Source organism: Scheffersomyces stipitis, chromosome 5 (assembly GCF_000209165.1).
Source record: "Scheffersomyces stipitis CBS 6054 chromosome 5, complete sequence".
Taxonomy (NCBI): domain Eukaryota; kingdom Fungi; phylum Ascomycota; class Pichiomycetes; order Serinales; family Debaryomycetaceae; genus Scheffersomyces; species Scheffersomyces stipitis.
Genome location: NC_009045.1, coordinates 246044 through 261819, shown reverse-complemented (window position 1 = coordinate 261819; position 15776 = coordinate 246044). Strand labels below are relative to the sequence as shown.

Sequence of the window (15776 nt, the reverse complement as noted above, 5' to 3'; positions counted from 1 at the left end):
CCGTTTGCTTTCTGCATCAACCATTTCTTCATTTCAAGATTATTCACATTTCTACATTAGAATTTGAACTTACGCCGATTACTCATGGTCATGTTCGTTTTAATGTCGATATAGAATCCAAATCTATTTGTATTAATATGTAAAGTATCTAGTTTATTCATCAATCTACTCTTCGTACGCAGCCTCTATCACTTCGAATGACTCTTCAGTGCCATAGGCAAATGCCAAAATATCGTAATCATTGAAGTCTATGTTGGCCAAGTTGTTGTCGTCCAACTCTATCCATTCGTTTCCGTAGGGGTTGGTCTTGTCCTTAGGCACGGCTAATCTTATATCTATAGGAGCCAATTCGGAAATAATGTTGGGATTGTCTATATCCTCCTCATCTTGTATATATTCTGATTTTGGAACGGGAATGTTGTCCTCGTCCAAATCTTCCTCGTCTTCAGGTAAAGGATCCTCCTCGATCAATGTGAGACCGCCTGAGGCTACAATCGCTTCGATAAGCAATCTCTTGATATTCTCAAGTGTCTTCGCACCTTTAGCTTCGAATTCAATTGGAATAACATAGGTGTACTTTCCCCTTTTGAATTTGATGATGGATATGCTAGATATCTTTTTGGATTTTGGAGGCTGCAAAGGTTAGTAGACTTCTTAAAGTCATCGTAGTGGAAACGAAACATACCATTATTATTATCTAAGAAAGATGATGAATTTGAACGCGTATATTGAGATTTGTGGACTCTTCAGCTAGTGAATTTTCTCCTATGCAATTGTACCTTATGGTAAGCTGTTGTGCGACTGTATCAGCTATCCCTTAGGATGTCTTCTGAACAGATAATGTAGCTAGTGAAGAAAGAATCAACAATTTTGAATAATCTGGAGAATTAATAAATTCGCATCTATATTTTTCACTTCTATACGCACCAGAATATTCAAGTTCGGAAGATCAATCTGTGAAAAATTTAGTTTTCATTCTCTATAACAGCTTAGTAGTCCTTCTTCCTCTGAGTTCACAAATGATTGCCATATGATTGTAGGGCTGTTTCGATACAAGAGTCTGCACCAGACGGCGTTGTTTTCGCTTTACAGATCGCTTGTACGAAATATCGGCAAATTAAACAATATTGACATCCTACAAGATTCAGAGCATATTAAAGGTTGCAAGGATATTGCAAATGAGCTAGAAAAGATCAAATTAGACCAAAAGCAATACTTCTCCAATCTACGTTTTGAATTGCTCTACTCAATCCGCAATGAATTCCAAAAACAGAAACAGGAACCGTTCAAGTTGACTTCCCAGGCGGTAGCTGATTCCAGGTTTGTACAACAGTTTGAAATGGGTATACGTCTAGATCAACTTTTGGACAAGTTCGTTCAGGAAAAGAGCATAATTGAGTTGTTAACATTTGTACTTGAATACCGACTGAGTCAGTTCAAGAAACAGAAATGGAGAGCAGACTATCTTCGCCGAAGAGAGGAAATAGACAAGAAAATTCATCGAGAAAGAGAAGTCAACAAAAAGAAAGCCAAGTACAAACCACAACTAAAAAAACCAGTAGATCCTCTTAAGATATATCACAAACTTGACAATAGACAGAAGCGATTAGTTATCGACAATGAGCGGAGAAGAAGCAGCGTTCATTCCAACCATTTACTTCGTAGGTTCTTGAAGTTGAAACAAGCTTCCGGAGAGATTCCTACGCCACAACTTCTACCATATACGTCTGAGAGTAATGGCATCAGTGCAGACTCCATGAGCAATGTTCATCATGTTCCCAAAGGATCCACGGCAAATGCGGCTATACAAACTGCCTACGACATGGAGTATATCAAAGCAGTAGTGATTCCATCTTTAGAGTTTGATATTAATAAGAAACATTTTCTCGAGAAGATTTCGCATACGGTTAATGAAAAAGGGCCTAGTAAAGTCCAGGTAAGGACAACTAATGCTGCCTTCACAACTTTGTCTTTTTTACAATTGCCTTACCCTACTATTCCTCAGCTTGAAAAAATAGCTGTAGACTTTAAAAAGCTGTTGTTCGTTGCCAGATTACAAAATATATGGGAATCTTCTCCTGGTAAAATGAAAGATGAGAATCTTCTTGCTGATGGCAGTTACAGCGTTAAGGGTAGTGGTGGATTTGGTCCAGACGAATGTATCTATCCTCGGCACCACTATCAGCGATTGGCCGAGGGTGAAGCCTTGTGGGAGTATTTAATGAACAGAAATGATAAGACGCCTTTAAAGGCATATGTAAAGGATTGGACTATAGCCTTAGATATCACATCCAGTGAGCTAGCTTCCAAGGCAGATGAAATAAAGAAGAAGTATAACGACTTACGAAGACCTAACTCAAAGTTATATGAAGAGAAAGAACGGAAGCAGCAACAGATGTTCACACACTTCGATAAGTTGTCTGTTTCATACGGTGACTTGATAGCTAAATTGAACGAGAAACAGGTCCATAAACATTCCGATATCGTCAATTTGGGAGACAAGATAAGGAAGACATATGACAAGAGACTCGGAAATCATTCAATGACGAGAAAGACTTACAGAGGCATACCTAATATAGAAGGAGTTGGAATGGGCAAGGCGTTAGGAGACTATCTAGATGAAGCAGGGTTGCCCTGCTTCAAGTGGGGCGATGAATTCTACGACCACTTTGATTTTTAATAGAAGTATTTCGTTAATTCGTAATATGTAGATATGTATGCAAGGAGTCTATGGGAAGATACAGTGACAATTGACTTGTATGATGCAATTGAATTGTGTCAACTGAGTAGTGACGATGGACTAGTAACAATTGAATTGGGATAACTAAATAGTAACAGGCCATTGACAGATATCCCAAGCGTAGAAGCATATTGTACTATTAATTCATGAGACCATGATTACTATACAACATACCCTCCGAAACTCTTGTTGTTTGTAATATAGCCTTCTACAGAGTTGGATAGTTGATCGCGGTTAAGCTCGTCATACAGCTCTGAGGAATCTTCATGAGGGGGTTTGGGGTCATTCTCCACAATCTCGAAGTCTTCGATAAGTTTGATCAACTGGCTGGTTTCTGGAGTCATTTGGTTGTCGCCTATAGACAATCCGTTCATCATGGCTATGACATCAGAAAGCGACTTGCCCTGTTCTTTAAGCTCTTTGTGTTTAGCAATGACTTCTTCCAAGCAAGTAATGCTGTTTTCGTACCAGACGGAATAGCCAGTTCCTGTTTGAGGGAACGGCGGTTCTATCAATATATCCTTCCGAGAGAAGACGGCTTCGTTGGAAAGTTGGTTACGGTAGAAAATCAGAGCTCTGTAATGATCCTTACAACAGTACTGCGACAAATACGTGTTCGGCAATACCATCAGAGGCTTGCGGTTATAGATCTGAAACTTTGTCAGTGCTCCTGGGTCCTTCAACAGCGCTGGTACAGTTCCATTGGAGTTCGTCAGAAGTCGTCTCACCAGCTGGCGAGGCAGCTTATCACATAGTATGTATCCACAGAGGTGCTCTATATTGCGTTCTTCTATAATCTCATCATAGGCTTGTTGAGTGAGAAAACGCAGAAGAAACTTGAGCAATCTTAAGTCGACAAAATGGTCCACCAATAGCTCCGTGATCACAAGTTGGAGTCGTGAAGATTCAGGTGGTGTAAGGAGATCTTTGTTGGCGAACGGTTGCAAGGCAACGATGAAATCGTCGAGAGAGAGGAATTCCATGGCTGTTCTGCGGAAAAATTTCGGAAAAAATGGAAAAAGTTGGCAATCGTAATTGGACAGTTCTAAGCGTGTATTTGAAGAATTTGTGGAATCTTTGGCCTGAAATCAAGAGTTATACTACTCTCTTTGGTGATTGAGTGTTGGAGAAATCGCTGGGGGAAGACCCCAACAGACTCGATGAATCGCGTGTTTTGTATCACGTGACTATGTTACTATATGCATGCATGTTTCTGTTAAAATATATTGCCATATCATTGGTCACTGTACAGTCTAGAATAATACAGTGTAATGTATTATCTAACGACATATAGTAGCATCTATCCTGGTGCCGTGTCTCATAGTTATAATCAAGAGTATATGTCTTGGTATGGAATATACCTAAGAGTAGATATCATACTTGTATAATTTCTCTATCTATGTATGACGTCAGATCAGCAAAATCAAAATGTTGTATTGTATACAGGAATATAAATCTACACAGATAAACTGGATTTGCCCATAAAAATCGAGCCAGGAGAATGTCAGATCCAATGGCAGTATAAGGACTATATAGACAATCTTTGCAAGAGTTTACAGTTTGGTTTATATAAATATCAACTCCTCTGTCGTACTTGAAATTAGAATAAGAGTTGTTCCAGGAAATTCGCTATACATTTAGATATTCAAGGACTGTATATATACCCGTTTTCTATCTAGAGTCGTCACCTATTGTGAAGTCACGTGCAATATCAAATCCATACCATATCTGCCTTGAAGAAGATTGATGTCTCCATCAATCAAAAGTTTCCACAATTCTGGTAATCTCTCTTCCATTGCCTGCTCTCTACTATGGCCCGGCACAGAAATAGCACGTCGTCCCGGCCGAGTCTGAAGTCATCAACATCAGGTTCCCAGAGACACCTGGAATCCTCTGGTACAACTCCGAGATCTCGTTCTGGATCCCGAGTTTCCAAGCGTTCATTTTCGTCTGTGTCTGGAACTTCTACAATCTTCAATTTTTTCAATAATACTAATGAAATCCGACCGGTTAGATCTAATAGCAGATCAGATGCTTGTGCTAGTAACAACAAGAATCGTTTTTCACTTTACAAGTTGCTCTGTATAGAGCTCAATATAAATCATCATGATTCCTCAGAAGACGAGCCTATAAATGCTGAAATCGACCATTCATACGAAGAATTGGTCAATATGATGAAAATTCCTTTCTATTTGGAACGTTTCATGATGTTTGGCTTGCTTGTCTGTGTCAATTCATTCTTGACGTTGTTCACGTTGGCTCCGCTCAAGATCCTTGTAGTTGCTTACGCGACAATAGTAGATTTGTATCGTCATTTCACAAATCGGAAAATCCTGGAAAGTGTCAGATCAATACTATCGCGTCGTTTCCTCATCGTTAAAAAGGATATAATTACCCTAACAATAGTATCATTTTCTATCGTGGTGCTATCGTCCAAAAGTCTTGATATCTCGCGTATGTACCACGAAGTCAGAGGTGAGACCCACATCAAGCTCTATGTGATGTTTGGTGTTCTTGAAGTAGCAGAAAAGCTTTGCTCGTCTCTTGGCCAGGATATCTTAAACATCTTGTACAATATACCTTTAGATAGCAAAGGAAGTCAGATACCGAAGTTTGCGGTCTTCTTTTTGCTTTCCATCATCTACTTGTCGTTGCATGCATACATCCTTATCTCTCAAACTGTGTCACTAAACGTAGCGGCCAACTCATATTCTAATGCCTTGATGACCCTATTGCTATCGAATCAATTTTCAGAATTGAAGAGTTCTGTGTTCAAAAAATCTGACAGAGAAGGTCTTTTCCAGATCGCCATGGCAGACTTGACAGAACGATTCCAGCTTCTCTTCATGCTCGGCATCATTGCTCTTAGAAATTTGCTACAGCTAAATAGCAACCATATCGGGCTCATTCCCAACAGCTGGAAGAGCTGGAATACTTGGTTCGGAGCCATTTTTGGTCCTGGGATTGTAGTCATAGGTAGCGAAATCTTGGTAGATTGGCTCAAGCATTGCTACATTTCCAAATTCAATAAGGTCAGACCCAGGGTGTATCGTAACTTCGTGTATGTGTTGAGTCTCGATTTCTTGCAAGTCTTCAAGCTTGGACCCAACAACCAGCTCGAAGCTAACGATTTGACTGACTACATCGTTTTGACAAGACGTATTGGGTTGCCCTTGTTAGCATCGGTAGTTTGTTCGTTGCGAATGACGATGTCTGATCTCAAACGTGTATTTGTGTTTCCCATAGTGGCGTCGTATACGTATTCTATTCTTGCTTCAGGGGCCTTGATTGTAGCGACCTTTTTGACCTTGATTCTCATCAGATTGATTCTCGGCTTGGTGATTCTTAAGATGGCAAGCTCGACAAAAGCAGAACATATCGCATTTCAAGAGGAGCTAAAAAGAAAGGCTATCGAGAAACAGAACGCGGAAGCATTGGTGTTGACTCCGGAAGCACTGCCAAAGCTTGATCCAGTTCACTTTAAAAAGGAAGTCTTTATTCCGTCAACTCCTTTGGATACTCCCATCAAAACACCTGAAGACACTCTAGTAGAATCCAAAACAATATCTGGCGATAATATACCCGAAATTGAGTCACCCATTTCAGCCATAAACTCAATTTCTTATTTCCCAGGAAATCCTAATAGCGAAGCTTCATCGATCAATCCTAAAACGAGGTCATACCTCTACGATTATGGAGAGGAGGTGCCTCCCACTGTGGAAGAGAAGAGAAACGAAAAACAGCTGCTCAGTCCCAAGAAGGATCAAGTCGGCGATAACGATACGCTCCATAATGTCATGCGCTACAAAATGTCCAGTAAACGGATTTGGTAGGGCTAATCATAACTAATATTGCATACTTTACGTAACTATTTACAGATTTCGCTAATATATACAAGAGTGAAGAGGTTGTAGTTTAATACAGTAGTAGTTATACTTTAGCTTTTAACAACTGGTTTTTCATCACTGTGTTGATGTATGAGATAACTTCTGGTCTAGGCTTCTTCAACTTGGCTGAGAAAGCAAGACAGGCGGTGAGAAGAACCAAAGCTCCAGCCTGATGAGCAGCTCCAAGTGAGATGGGAACCAAGTATATCAAGGTAGTAATACCGAGAGCAACTTGTAAGGTGACGGCACCCATGACTCCGTGCATCAGTCTGGTTACTGGCTTTGGAATAAAAGCCTTTCTTCTGTTAACATACAGATGAGCAGCTAAGATCGCGAAGAAAGTTGTGGTAGCAAAGATACGATGAACCAATTGAACAGTAGTAGGGTTTTCCAAGAGATTTCTCCATACCATGTCTGACTTGTCCTCCTTTCTGGCGTAAACAGGATCCATTAACTCGCTAGCACTAGGAATGTAGTCATCTCCCATGTGAGGGAAAGTGTTGTAAATTAAACCAGCGTCCAAGCCAGCAACCATACCTCCAGACATGGCTGTGGCAAATGCCAAAACCAACAAACCAGTAGCAAGAACACGTACGGGCTTCAAGGAAGGGTTAGTTAATTTGGCCATCACGTCCTTTGCGATCTCAGGAGCCCGTTGAGCCTGTTTCACCAACTTATTTTCATTCAAGATCTCAAAAGCTGTCCATAAGACACCCAAGTACATCAAGAAAGCAGCACCCAAATGAGTAGTCAAACGATACTGTGATACGGTAGGCTTGGATTTTCTGGCAGCAAGCTGCTCTTCATCTAAACCAGACTTGACCATCCACCAACCAATAGCTCCTTGCAATCCCAACAAGCCTGTTAAGCCTATAACTCGTCTCGTGATGTGAGGGCTAAATCTACCAGTCTTCCAGAAGAAAAGAGCAGGCAAGATGAAAAACATCCCTATACCTCTTCCCATTAATCTGTGACCCCATTCCATGCTGAAGATGAACTTGAACTCTTCCAAGGTGATATGTGAATTCAACTGCTTGAACTCAGGCGAGTTCTTGTACTTTTCGAATTCCTCTTCCCATTCCTTTTCGTTCAAAGGAGGAATCGCACCAGTCACTGGCTTCCATTCTGTTATCGACAATCCAGACTCAGTCAATCTTGTCAAACCTCCCAAAACCACTATTCCAAAGACCAAACCTGACGTACCCATCAACCAGTAAGCTACAATCTTATTGGAGATGACCTTCTTCGTCTCGTTTTTGACAGCAGTGGCTGCTGCTGCAGCAGCAGATTCAGAAATCTTTGCAGCTCCTTCTGCTGAAATCGAAGTTGTGGAGTAAAATCTCAGACTCTTCATGGTGTTGGGCCAGAAGTTGAAATTTTTCAACTTAAACTGTCTGGAAATTCCATTATTGACCCCAGAAGCTATGGAAAGTCGACATCCTCGGCTCTGGGCAAGGGATTTCAACACAAATGAGTTCTTGGTGAAAAAGAATCTCGTCTTAGATAGCATGGCCGTATTTTGCTTGCCTGATAAGGTGGAAATACCTGGAGAAGATAGAGTAATTGTTCATGAAATCAGAAACCAGACGGGTGTGGGATGATTTTTCAGTTCTGGTGTGCATATAGTTGAAATATATTAGCTGTAGTAGTTGAGAGCTCTTAAGTGTTAAAAGAAAGAGAGAGTACACGAGTATTCACATTCATTCTCTGACCCTACCTAATAAAGCTAGCATTAGTCAGGTTTCCAAGTATTCGATTGTCCATGTATTCGACTTATAAGGTAATATACTAAGTATGTTGCGGCACGGATCTCTTTATCTCTGACGTACATGTAGGTCGCATTTATTTTTATTCGCAGCCAACCAGCGGTAAAAGAGCGAATTGTCATCAGACAAACTTCTGCTAATATTGGTATTCAGCTTACTTCTTTGAAAAGATTTACTATACAGTTGTAAAGGAGAAGTGGTTTTTGACCAGAATCCATCCCCATTTGTTTTGTTTGACAATTGTGATAGTTTTTTCGTTTTCAGTCTTCATTATTATATTATCTTATATTTAGTTGCAAAAAGTTATAAAAGGTGCAAGAAGTTTTCATATCCATTTATCTACAACCAAAATGACCTGGACAAAGAGAGACTTTCTAGATCTATCAGCAGATTCAACTTTTGGTTCCACAGCCTTCAATCTAGGCAAAGACCCTCTCTTGCACCAATTGGAACAAGTAAGAGAATACAGTGAACAGGATCTTCTAGCCAATATGATTTACATTTTTCTTCTCTTGGTGTTCGCAACGGTGGTACTAGGGGCTGTTTCTTTTGGAGTCAGAGAGTACTACTTGTCAATGAAGAGCAAGTTGGATACAGCAACTAGCCCTTTTACGCCGCAGGCTGAGGATGAAATTTGGAATGCTCGTAATGACCAGATACAGACAACACCAGCATTACCTGAATCAAACGCTCCTTCTTCCAATTTGAAACAATTGCCCATGGAGTCGGAAGAAAGTCAAAATCGACTTTCAGAGAACTCGTTGGCTTCAGGATTCACTCATTTCACAGAGAACAGAGTCCAGCTGCAAAAAAATCACACTATAGAAGAAACAGAATCTAGTAACCAGGGCCTTTCCGGATCTTTAGAACAGGTGACGGAGCTTGAGAAAATCCAAATCTTTCGTGATGATATCGAATCTCCAGGCTTGAAACACTTTATGTCTGCTGATATTAGCAAGGGAGAGAACTTATTATCTGAAAAAGATTCGCCGCAAGAGCCACTGCCACCTCCACCACCTCCGCCTACAAGAGTGAGAACCAAATCCAAGACCAACAAAAAGACTACTTATAGTATTAGCCATCTTCTTAGTCTCAACAGTGACATCCTGACCAAATACTTAACTCACAGACTTAAGAGTCGGTCGATCAAGATGTCAAAGATATTGCGGTATTCGGCAGATATTCCTGCCACAGAGTTTGAAACTGCCTGGAATGCTAACAAGAGTGTGAATGATGCCAGAGCAAAGCTTGAGATGAACGAAGCTGGTGATTCAGACTTCGAGACAGACTCAGACGCAGGCTCTGATTATGGCGACAAGAACAAGTGCACAGGTTGCATAGCTGTTCTTCAGTTATTATCTATAGGAGTGTCTGATCCCATTTTGGGCAACCCCAACTACTTCTTACCAGCCTTTAATGATTTGATAGAGCATCTTATAGACACTGGACAAGTATTCCAAGTGCTTGTCTACAGCGTTCGTTCACATTCACAGCTACTTCTTCTTGAAATGATGTTGATCTATTGCTGGTCCCATTGGAATTACCGTAGCAACGACTCGAGCGCTATTCAACGCCAGTTTCAAAAGTGGAACTTGGTAGAGCCTGTTGTTCGCAGCCGAGACACCATATTCAGGTATCTCTGCAACCTTCAGTTAGGACTAGCTGCCAATTATACTGAGATTTCACTCTCGTCCACTCCATCTTTCATTAACGAAGGAGAGTTCCGTATCCACTTACTCTTGAGAGAAGCCGTCAAGTCCTTCTGCAACGATTACATGCAATTCATCCCCATGATAGCGCAAGCTGTAGATGTAGCACAGTTGCACAATACAAAGGTGCTATTCTACGATCTCCTCCATGTTCTTCTCCAGAAGCACAGCCAATGTTGCATGGCCGAGTACTTACTGGAAGATAATACTGATCTCAAGGCTTTGGTTCAACACGGTCTTTGGCACAAACACAACCACCGTTTGCACAAGTACTCGTACCGAATTCTCCACTTCTTGCTAGAACAAGGCGACCACAATCTAGTAGAGCTGTGGGAAAGACAAGTAGAAGGAGGCAAGCTCTACGTTCCTTCCGCTGGTGTTGTCGCTAATGCTACAGTCTCGGCCAATTCTCCGCAACAACTGCTGGGAATCAACATGTATGCCACAGCACTCCAGAAACCAATTACGCCTGGAGGTTTGAGCTACGGACTTCTTAGTGGGCTTGTCTATGGAACCCAGCGGCATTCGAGTATGCGCCGTAAGCTTGCAAGAGAGTTGTGAGATTATCTATGAATAGGGTATGAAGTTAGCTCTGAAACCAGCAACGAATCTACAAGTAGCATACAATACAATAAGAGACGTGGAAGTAATCCAGGAGCAAGCTACGAAGTGGTTTCCGAGGAAGTGAAAACTAGATAGATCTCCATAGTGGCTATAGTAGAGTAATAACCTATAGAAATCTGTTGGGTAACGTAGGATGAGCAGGTGCTCCAGTATCACGGAGGTTGCAGAGGGAACAATAAGCACAAACCAAGCCAAATGCAGCTATAATGACATACAACGCATGCAAATCCTACACGACGAGTGGATTACTTTTGTGATTTTCCCCAGCTTCTCGTGTTCATCAGTGACATCTTCCGTGGGTTGTGAAGTTTTGGGCAGGGGAGCTTTCACACAGACCATGTGATCAGAAACCGAGATGAACCGAGCATCTTTTTTTTCGGCGCAGATATTGCGATCTGAGTCTGTCAAAAGTAAACCTTGTAGAGACTGGCTACGATTAGAAGCAAAGAGAAGCAGAAGAGGGCTGAGTGTAGCTGGATGTCGCTCGTATTATAGTTGGTAAGTTTGCAGTGGCGAGACTGTAGAATATGGTGCTACCACAGGAAATCGCACCAGGTTCGCTGCCCCTCTGATGGCAGATTCTCGATAAAAAACACATGAAAAATTAATTTTCTAAAACAGTAACTGTGATATTTCTATTGCGGAGACTGTTGGCACTCTTTCACAGAGCCATATATAAATATAAAATCGCCATTTTACGAAAAACGAGATATTTGTCCCTCTCCAAGCAGTCTATATTGTCCAACTGTTCTCTACGGCCGGCAATTATACGTTTCCCACTACATTACCGATATCGCTGTCACCTTGCATTGACTCCGATAAGCTCTGTGATTATTTTTTCAGATTCTTGACTTTTTCATTTTCAAAATCTTGACTTTCATTTTCAGATTTAGTTTCAACTTTTCAGAAATCTCGTAGACCATGTCAGGACTTGAATTGCTTGCTGCCGGAATCTTGGGCACGCTGTTGTTGGAGGCCAAGTACCACTTGCTGGAAGACTTGTCGATTTTGGCCAAGATCATCCCCAATCTTCCCTACTTGTACCATGCTAAGCACGGAAAGGCCAGTTATTGGTACAAGTTTGAAAAAACGGCCTTGTCCAAGCCAAACAACACGGCAATTGCCTTCCCCAGGCCCAAGGCCAACCCTCCGCCAATCAAGCTTGACTCAGAAGGCTTTAAAATTTATGACGACCAGTTCACCACAGAAACCTACACCTACAAGGAGTTGTACAACATCATCTTGAGGTTTTCGCACATCTTGAAGTACGACTATGGGGTCACCGCTCAAGACACCATCGGTGTTGACTGTATGAACAAGCCATTGTTTATCTTCCTCTGGTTCGCGTTGTGGAACATCGGTGCCACGCCTGCGTTCTTGAACTTCAACACGAAGGACAAGCCATTGGTACACTGTTTGAAGATCGCCAATGTCTCGCAGGTCTTCATTGACCCCGACTGTGCGGGTCCTATTAGAGACACCGAGGAACTCATCAAGCAGGATGCGCCAACTTGTAAGCTACACTACATGAACGAACCGGAGTTGTTGAAGGTCTTGACAGACCCTTCCACACCCAAGTACAGAGCTCCTGACAACACCAGAAACCCACAACACCAGGACTACGACTGTTGTGCCTTGATCTACACCTCCGGTACCACCGGTTTACCCAAGGCCGGGATCATGTCGTGGAGGAAAGCTTTTTTGGCTGGTGTGATGTTTGGGCACATTGTCAAGATCAAAGATCTGTCCAACGTCTTGACGGCGATGCCATTATACCACTCGACTGCTGCTATGTTGGGAGTGTGTCCCACACTTTTGGTTGGTGCTACGGTTTCCATCTCCCAGAAGTTCTCAGCAACTTCGTTCTGGACGCAGGCTCGTTTGGTCGGAGCCACGCATATCCAGTACGTGGGTGAAGTGTGTCGTTATTTGTTGCACGCTAAACCACACCCTGATCAGGATAGACACAATGTAAGAGTTGCATACGGTAACGGTTTGCGTCGTGACATCTGGCAGGAGTTCAAGAAACGGTTCCATGTGGAAGCTGTGGGTGAGTTCTACGCCTCCACTGAGTCGCCCATTGCTACTACCAACATGCAATACGGTGAGTATGGAGTTGGTGCCTGCCGTAAATTTGGAACTATTGCCAGTGCACTCTTGAGCACCCAGCAGACGTTGATCAAAATGGAACCTGATGACGAAGAGGAGGTCTACAGAAACCCGAAAACTGGATTCTGTGAAGTGGTTGGGATCAACCAGCCAGGTGAGTTGTTGATGAAGATCCAGAACCCGCAGGACACCAAGGCTTCGTTCCAGGGCTATTACGGTAACAAAGGTGCCACATCAAAGAAGATCCTCAGAGACGTATTCAAGAAGGGCGACGCCTGGTTCAGAAGCGGAGACTTGTTGAAGTGGGACGAGGACAGCATGTTGTACTTCGTAGACCGTTTGGGAGATACATTCCGTTGGAAATCGGAAAACGTCTCTGCAACTGAGGTTGAAAACGAGTTGATGGGATCCAAGACCATCAAGCAGAGTGTCGTCGTCGGTGTCAGAGTCCCTAACCACGAAGGTAGAGCTTGTTTTGCTGTGTTGGAGCCTCTTGACGAGTTTGCTGACGAATCCAAGCACGCCGAAGCCTTGAAAAAGATTTACAATCATGTAATCCACACGTTGCCCAAGTACGCCATTCCACAGTTCATCAAGATCAGTGGAATAGAGGCTTCTCACAACCACAAGGTTCCTAAGAACCAATTTAAGAACCAGAAGTTGCCCAAGGGTGAGTCTGGCACGGAACTCATTTACTGGTTAAATGGCGACAACTACGAAGAGTTGACGGAAGAGGCCTGGGCTACAATTATCAGTGGAGACTCCAAGTTATAGATGTTTATATATGTTATAGAAACTATATGTCTATTTTGTTAATAGTACCTTTGTATAACAGTACAGTTGATCAGCTATTCCATGACTTCTACAGTACTTCTACATTGTCTTTATCACAATTGTATTCTTATAATTAAAGTCTTACATCAACTATTGTTTGTCGGAAATGGCAACAACACCTGGCAATTCCTTACCTTCCAACAATTCCAAGGAAGCACCACCTCCAGTAGAGACATGCGACAACTTGTCAACAACACCGTACTTCTTGGCTACAGTGGCAGTGTCACCACCACCGATAATGACAGTGTTGCCAGCTTCAGCAGACTTGACAACGTCGTCCAACAACGACTTGGTACCAGCAGCAAACTTTTCGAATTCAAATACTCCTGGTGGACCGTTCCAGACAATAGTCTTAGCCTTGGCAACAGTGGCAGAGAATAATTCTCTCGACTTTGGACCAGCATCCAAACCCATCCATGAGTCTGGAATACCTTGTTCCTGGGTAGCAGTCGAGACTTGGGCATCCTTGTCAAACTTGTCAGCAGTGACAAAGTCAACTGGCAAAACGATTTCAACACCGTTCTTCTTTGCTTTAGCAACCAAAGCCTCAACGTTCTTGGAACCAGCCTCGTCAAACAAAGAGTCTCCGATAGGCATGTTGTCCAACACCTTCTTGAAGGTGAAAGCCATACCACCACCGACAATCAACAAGTCGACCTTGTCCAACAAGTTGTCAATCAATTGAATCTTGTCAGAGACCTTGGCACCTCCCAAGATGGCAAGGAAAGGTCTGACAGGGTTTTCCAATGCTTTGGCAAAGTATTCCAATTCCTTGGCCATCAAGAAACCAGCAGCTCTCTGAGGTAAGTTGAAACCAACCATGGATGAATGGGCTCTGTGAGCAGTTCCGAAGGCATCGTTGATGTACACGTCGGCCAAAGAGGTCAATTGGTCTCTGAACTTTTGCACATCTTCCTTAGAAGCCTTGATCTTCTCACCGTCCTTCTTCTGAGAACCTTCTTCTTCAATGTGGTATCTCAAGTTTTCCAACAAGAAGACCTGGCCGTTGGTAGCACCGTTGACAGCCGACTCGACGTCGGAACCGACACAGTCGCTCAAGAAGACGACTCTTTCGCCCAACAATTTTTCCAATTCGTCGGCTACAGGGGCTAAAGAGTACTTGTCGACTCTTTCACCGTTAGGTCTGCCCAAGTGGGAAGCCAAGATGACGGCCTTTGGCTTTTGTTCCAAGACGTACTTGATGGTTGGCAAAGCAGCAACGATACGTTGGTTGTTGGTGATGGTCTTGCCGTCCAATGGGACATTGAAGTCGACTCTGATGAAGACTCTCTTGCCAGAGACATCAAGGTCCTTAACAGACAATTTGTTGGATAACGACATTATGTAGAGATAGCGATGTGAATGAGGATAAGCTTGAGATCGATGAAGAAACAAACTACGCACAAACGTTGTACAGACTAGAGAAAAGAAGAAAGAAAGCGAAACTTGTAGCGAATCTGGTTGTGTAGAAATCGGTGCACTTATATATTTTTCATCCCATATATTTTCAGGCCCAGGTGCAATTGGGTAAAAGTCGTGGAGCCCGGCTCACCAGATTTGACTGAAATTAGTGCACCACGTAATGGCAGAGAAAGTGTACTGAGAGCGTGCAAGACACTCGATATATAGTGGTTATCGTAGAATGCTTCTGTGTATATAGTGGTTACGTAGAATTCTGGCTATTAGCCGGACTCTTTGAAATACACCGATCTTTCCTTAGAGATTGTTAGTGAAGAAAATGGCGAGCATTACTGAACACTTCCACAGATGGCTACCGAGATTTGGTGAGAATTAGTGGGGAATTCCCAGCGAGACACACAAGCTGATGAGAGCAGACCGTGGAACACATTTTGCAATTGAACACGCTGCAGACCCAATTGAGTCCCAAAAACACATACGTGTAGTCTCTCACACATATAGCATCTGTACCTCGCTGAAGAGAGCAGTATCTTGCTCGATAGGCGAAATTGGCTCCGTTGGCTCCCGCTCCATCTCTCTGGTTCCCTCGCTACTGAAAAGCCAAAATTACCGAGAAATCTTCTCCAGCTCCGACTCCGAGCGTGTGTCTACCGCAGTGTCAGGAGCTTCCCACGGGAATCGGCCATCC

General features: G+C 42.7%; 8 protein-coding genes across 8 annotated transcripts; 4 read left to right on the top strand and 4 right to left on the bottom strand. All coding sequences in view use genetic code 12, as the record gives it.

The window, feature by feature from the left end:
- Positions 1-165: 165 nt before the first annotated feature.
- Positions 166-627, bottom strand: PICST_59957 (predicted protein; the record flags this gene model as incomplete). The annotated part of the gene is made up of 1 exon (XM_001384670.1): positions 166-627. A coding segment is annotated over one exon (462 nt), but the record flags the coding sequence as incomplete, so codon positions are not given.
- A 403-nt stretch (positions 628-1030) lies between these two features.
- PICST_47492 (predicted protein) lies at positions 1031-2680 on the top strand (the record flags this gene model as incomplete). Its single annotated transcript, XM_001385030.1, has 1 exon — positions 1031-2680. One exon carries the CDS (start codon positions 1031-1033, stop codon positions 2678-2680), a length of 1650 nt encoding a protein of 549 aa, XP_001385067.2.
- A 221-nt stretch (positions 2681-2901) lies between these two features.
- On the bottom strand, positions 2902-3723 carry PICST_60136 (predicted protein; the record flags this gene model as incomplete). The annotated part of the gene is made up of 1 exon (XM_001384669.1): positions 2902-3723. The coding sequence occupies one exon, from the start codon at positions 3721-3723 to the stop codon at positions 2902-2904; it is 822 nt and encodes a 273-aa protein (XP_001384706.2).
- A 1077-nt stretch (positions 3724-4800) lies between these two features.
- Positions 4801-6573, top strand: PICST_47043 (predicted protein; the record flags this gene model as incomplete). The annotated part of the gene is made up of 2 exons (XM_001385029.1): positions 4801-6177; positions 6229-6573. Coding segments are annotated over 2 exons (1722 nt in total), but the record flags the coding sequence as incomplete, so codon positions are not given.
- Positions 6572-8137, bottom strand: COX15 (Cytochrome c oxidase assembly protein COX15; the record flags this gene model as incomplete). The annotated part of the gene is made up of 2 exons (XM_001384668.1): positions 6572-8017; positions 8042-8137. The coding sequence occupies 2 exons, from the start codon at positions 8135-8137 to the stop codon at positions 6671-6673; spliced, it is 1443 nt and encodes a 480-aa protein (XP_001384705.2). The 3' UTR covers positions 6572-6670.
- Positions 8138-8743: 606 nt separating this feature from the next.
- On the top strand, positions 8744-10663 carry PICST_31932 (predicted protein; the record flags this gene model as incomplete). The annotated part of the gene is made up of 1 exon (XM_001385028.1): positions 8744-10663. The coding sequence occupies one exon, from the start codon at positions 8744-8746 to the stop codon at positions 10661-10663; it is 1920 nt and encodes a 639-aa protein (XP_001385065.2).
- Positions 10664-11455: 792 nt separating this feature from the next.
- PICST_78107 (predicted protein) lies at positions 11456-13651 on the top strand. The gene has a single exon (XM_001385027.1). The coding sequence runs from the start codon at positions 11648-11650 to the stop codon at positions 13607-13609; it is 1962 nt and encodes a 653-aa protein (XP_001385064.2). The 5' UTR covers positions 11456-11647; the 3' UTR covers positions 13610-13651.
- A 70-nt stretch (positions 13652-13721) lies between these two features.
- On the bottom strand, positions 13722-15079 carry PGK1 (3-phosphoglycerate kinase). Its single transcript, XM_001384667.1, has one exon. The coding sequence runs from the start codon at positions 15008-15010 to the stop codon at positions 13760-13762; it is 1251 nt and encodes a 416-aa protein (XP_001384704.1). The 5' UTR covers positions 15011-15079; the 3' UTR covers positions 13722-13759.
- Between the last annotated feature and the right edge of the window lie 697 nt (positions 15080-15776).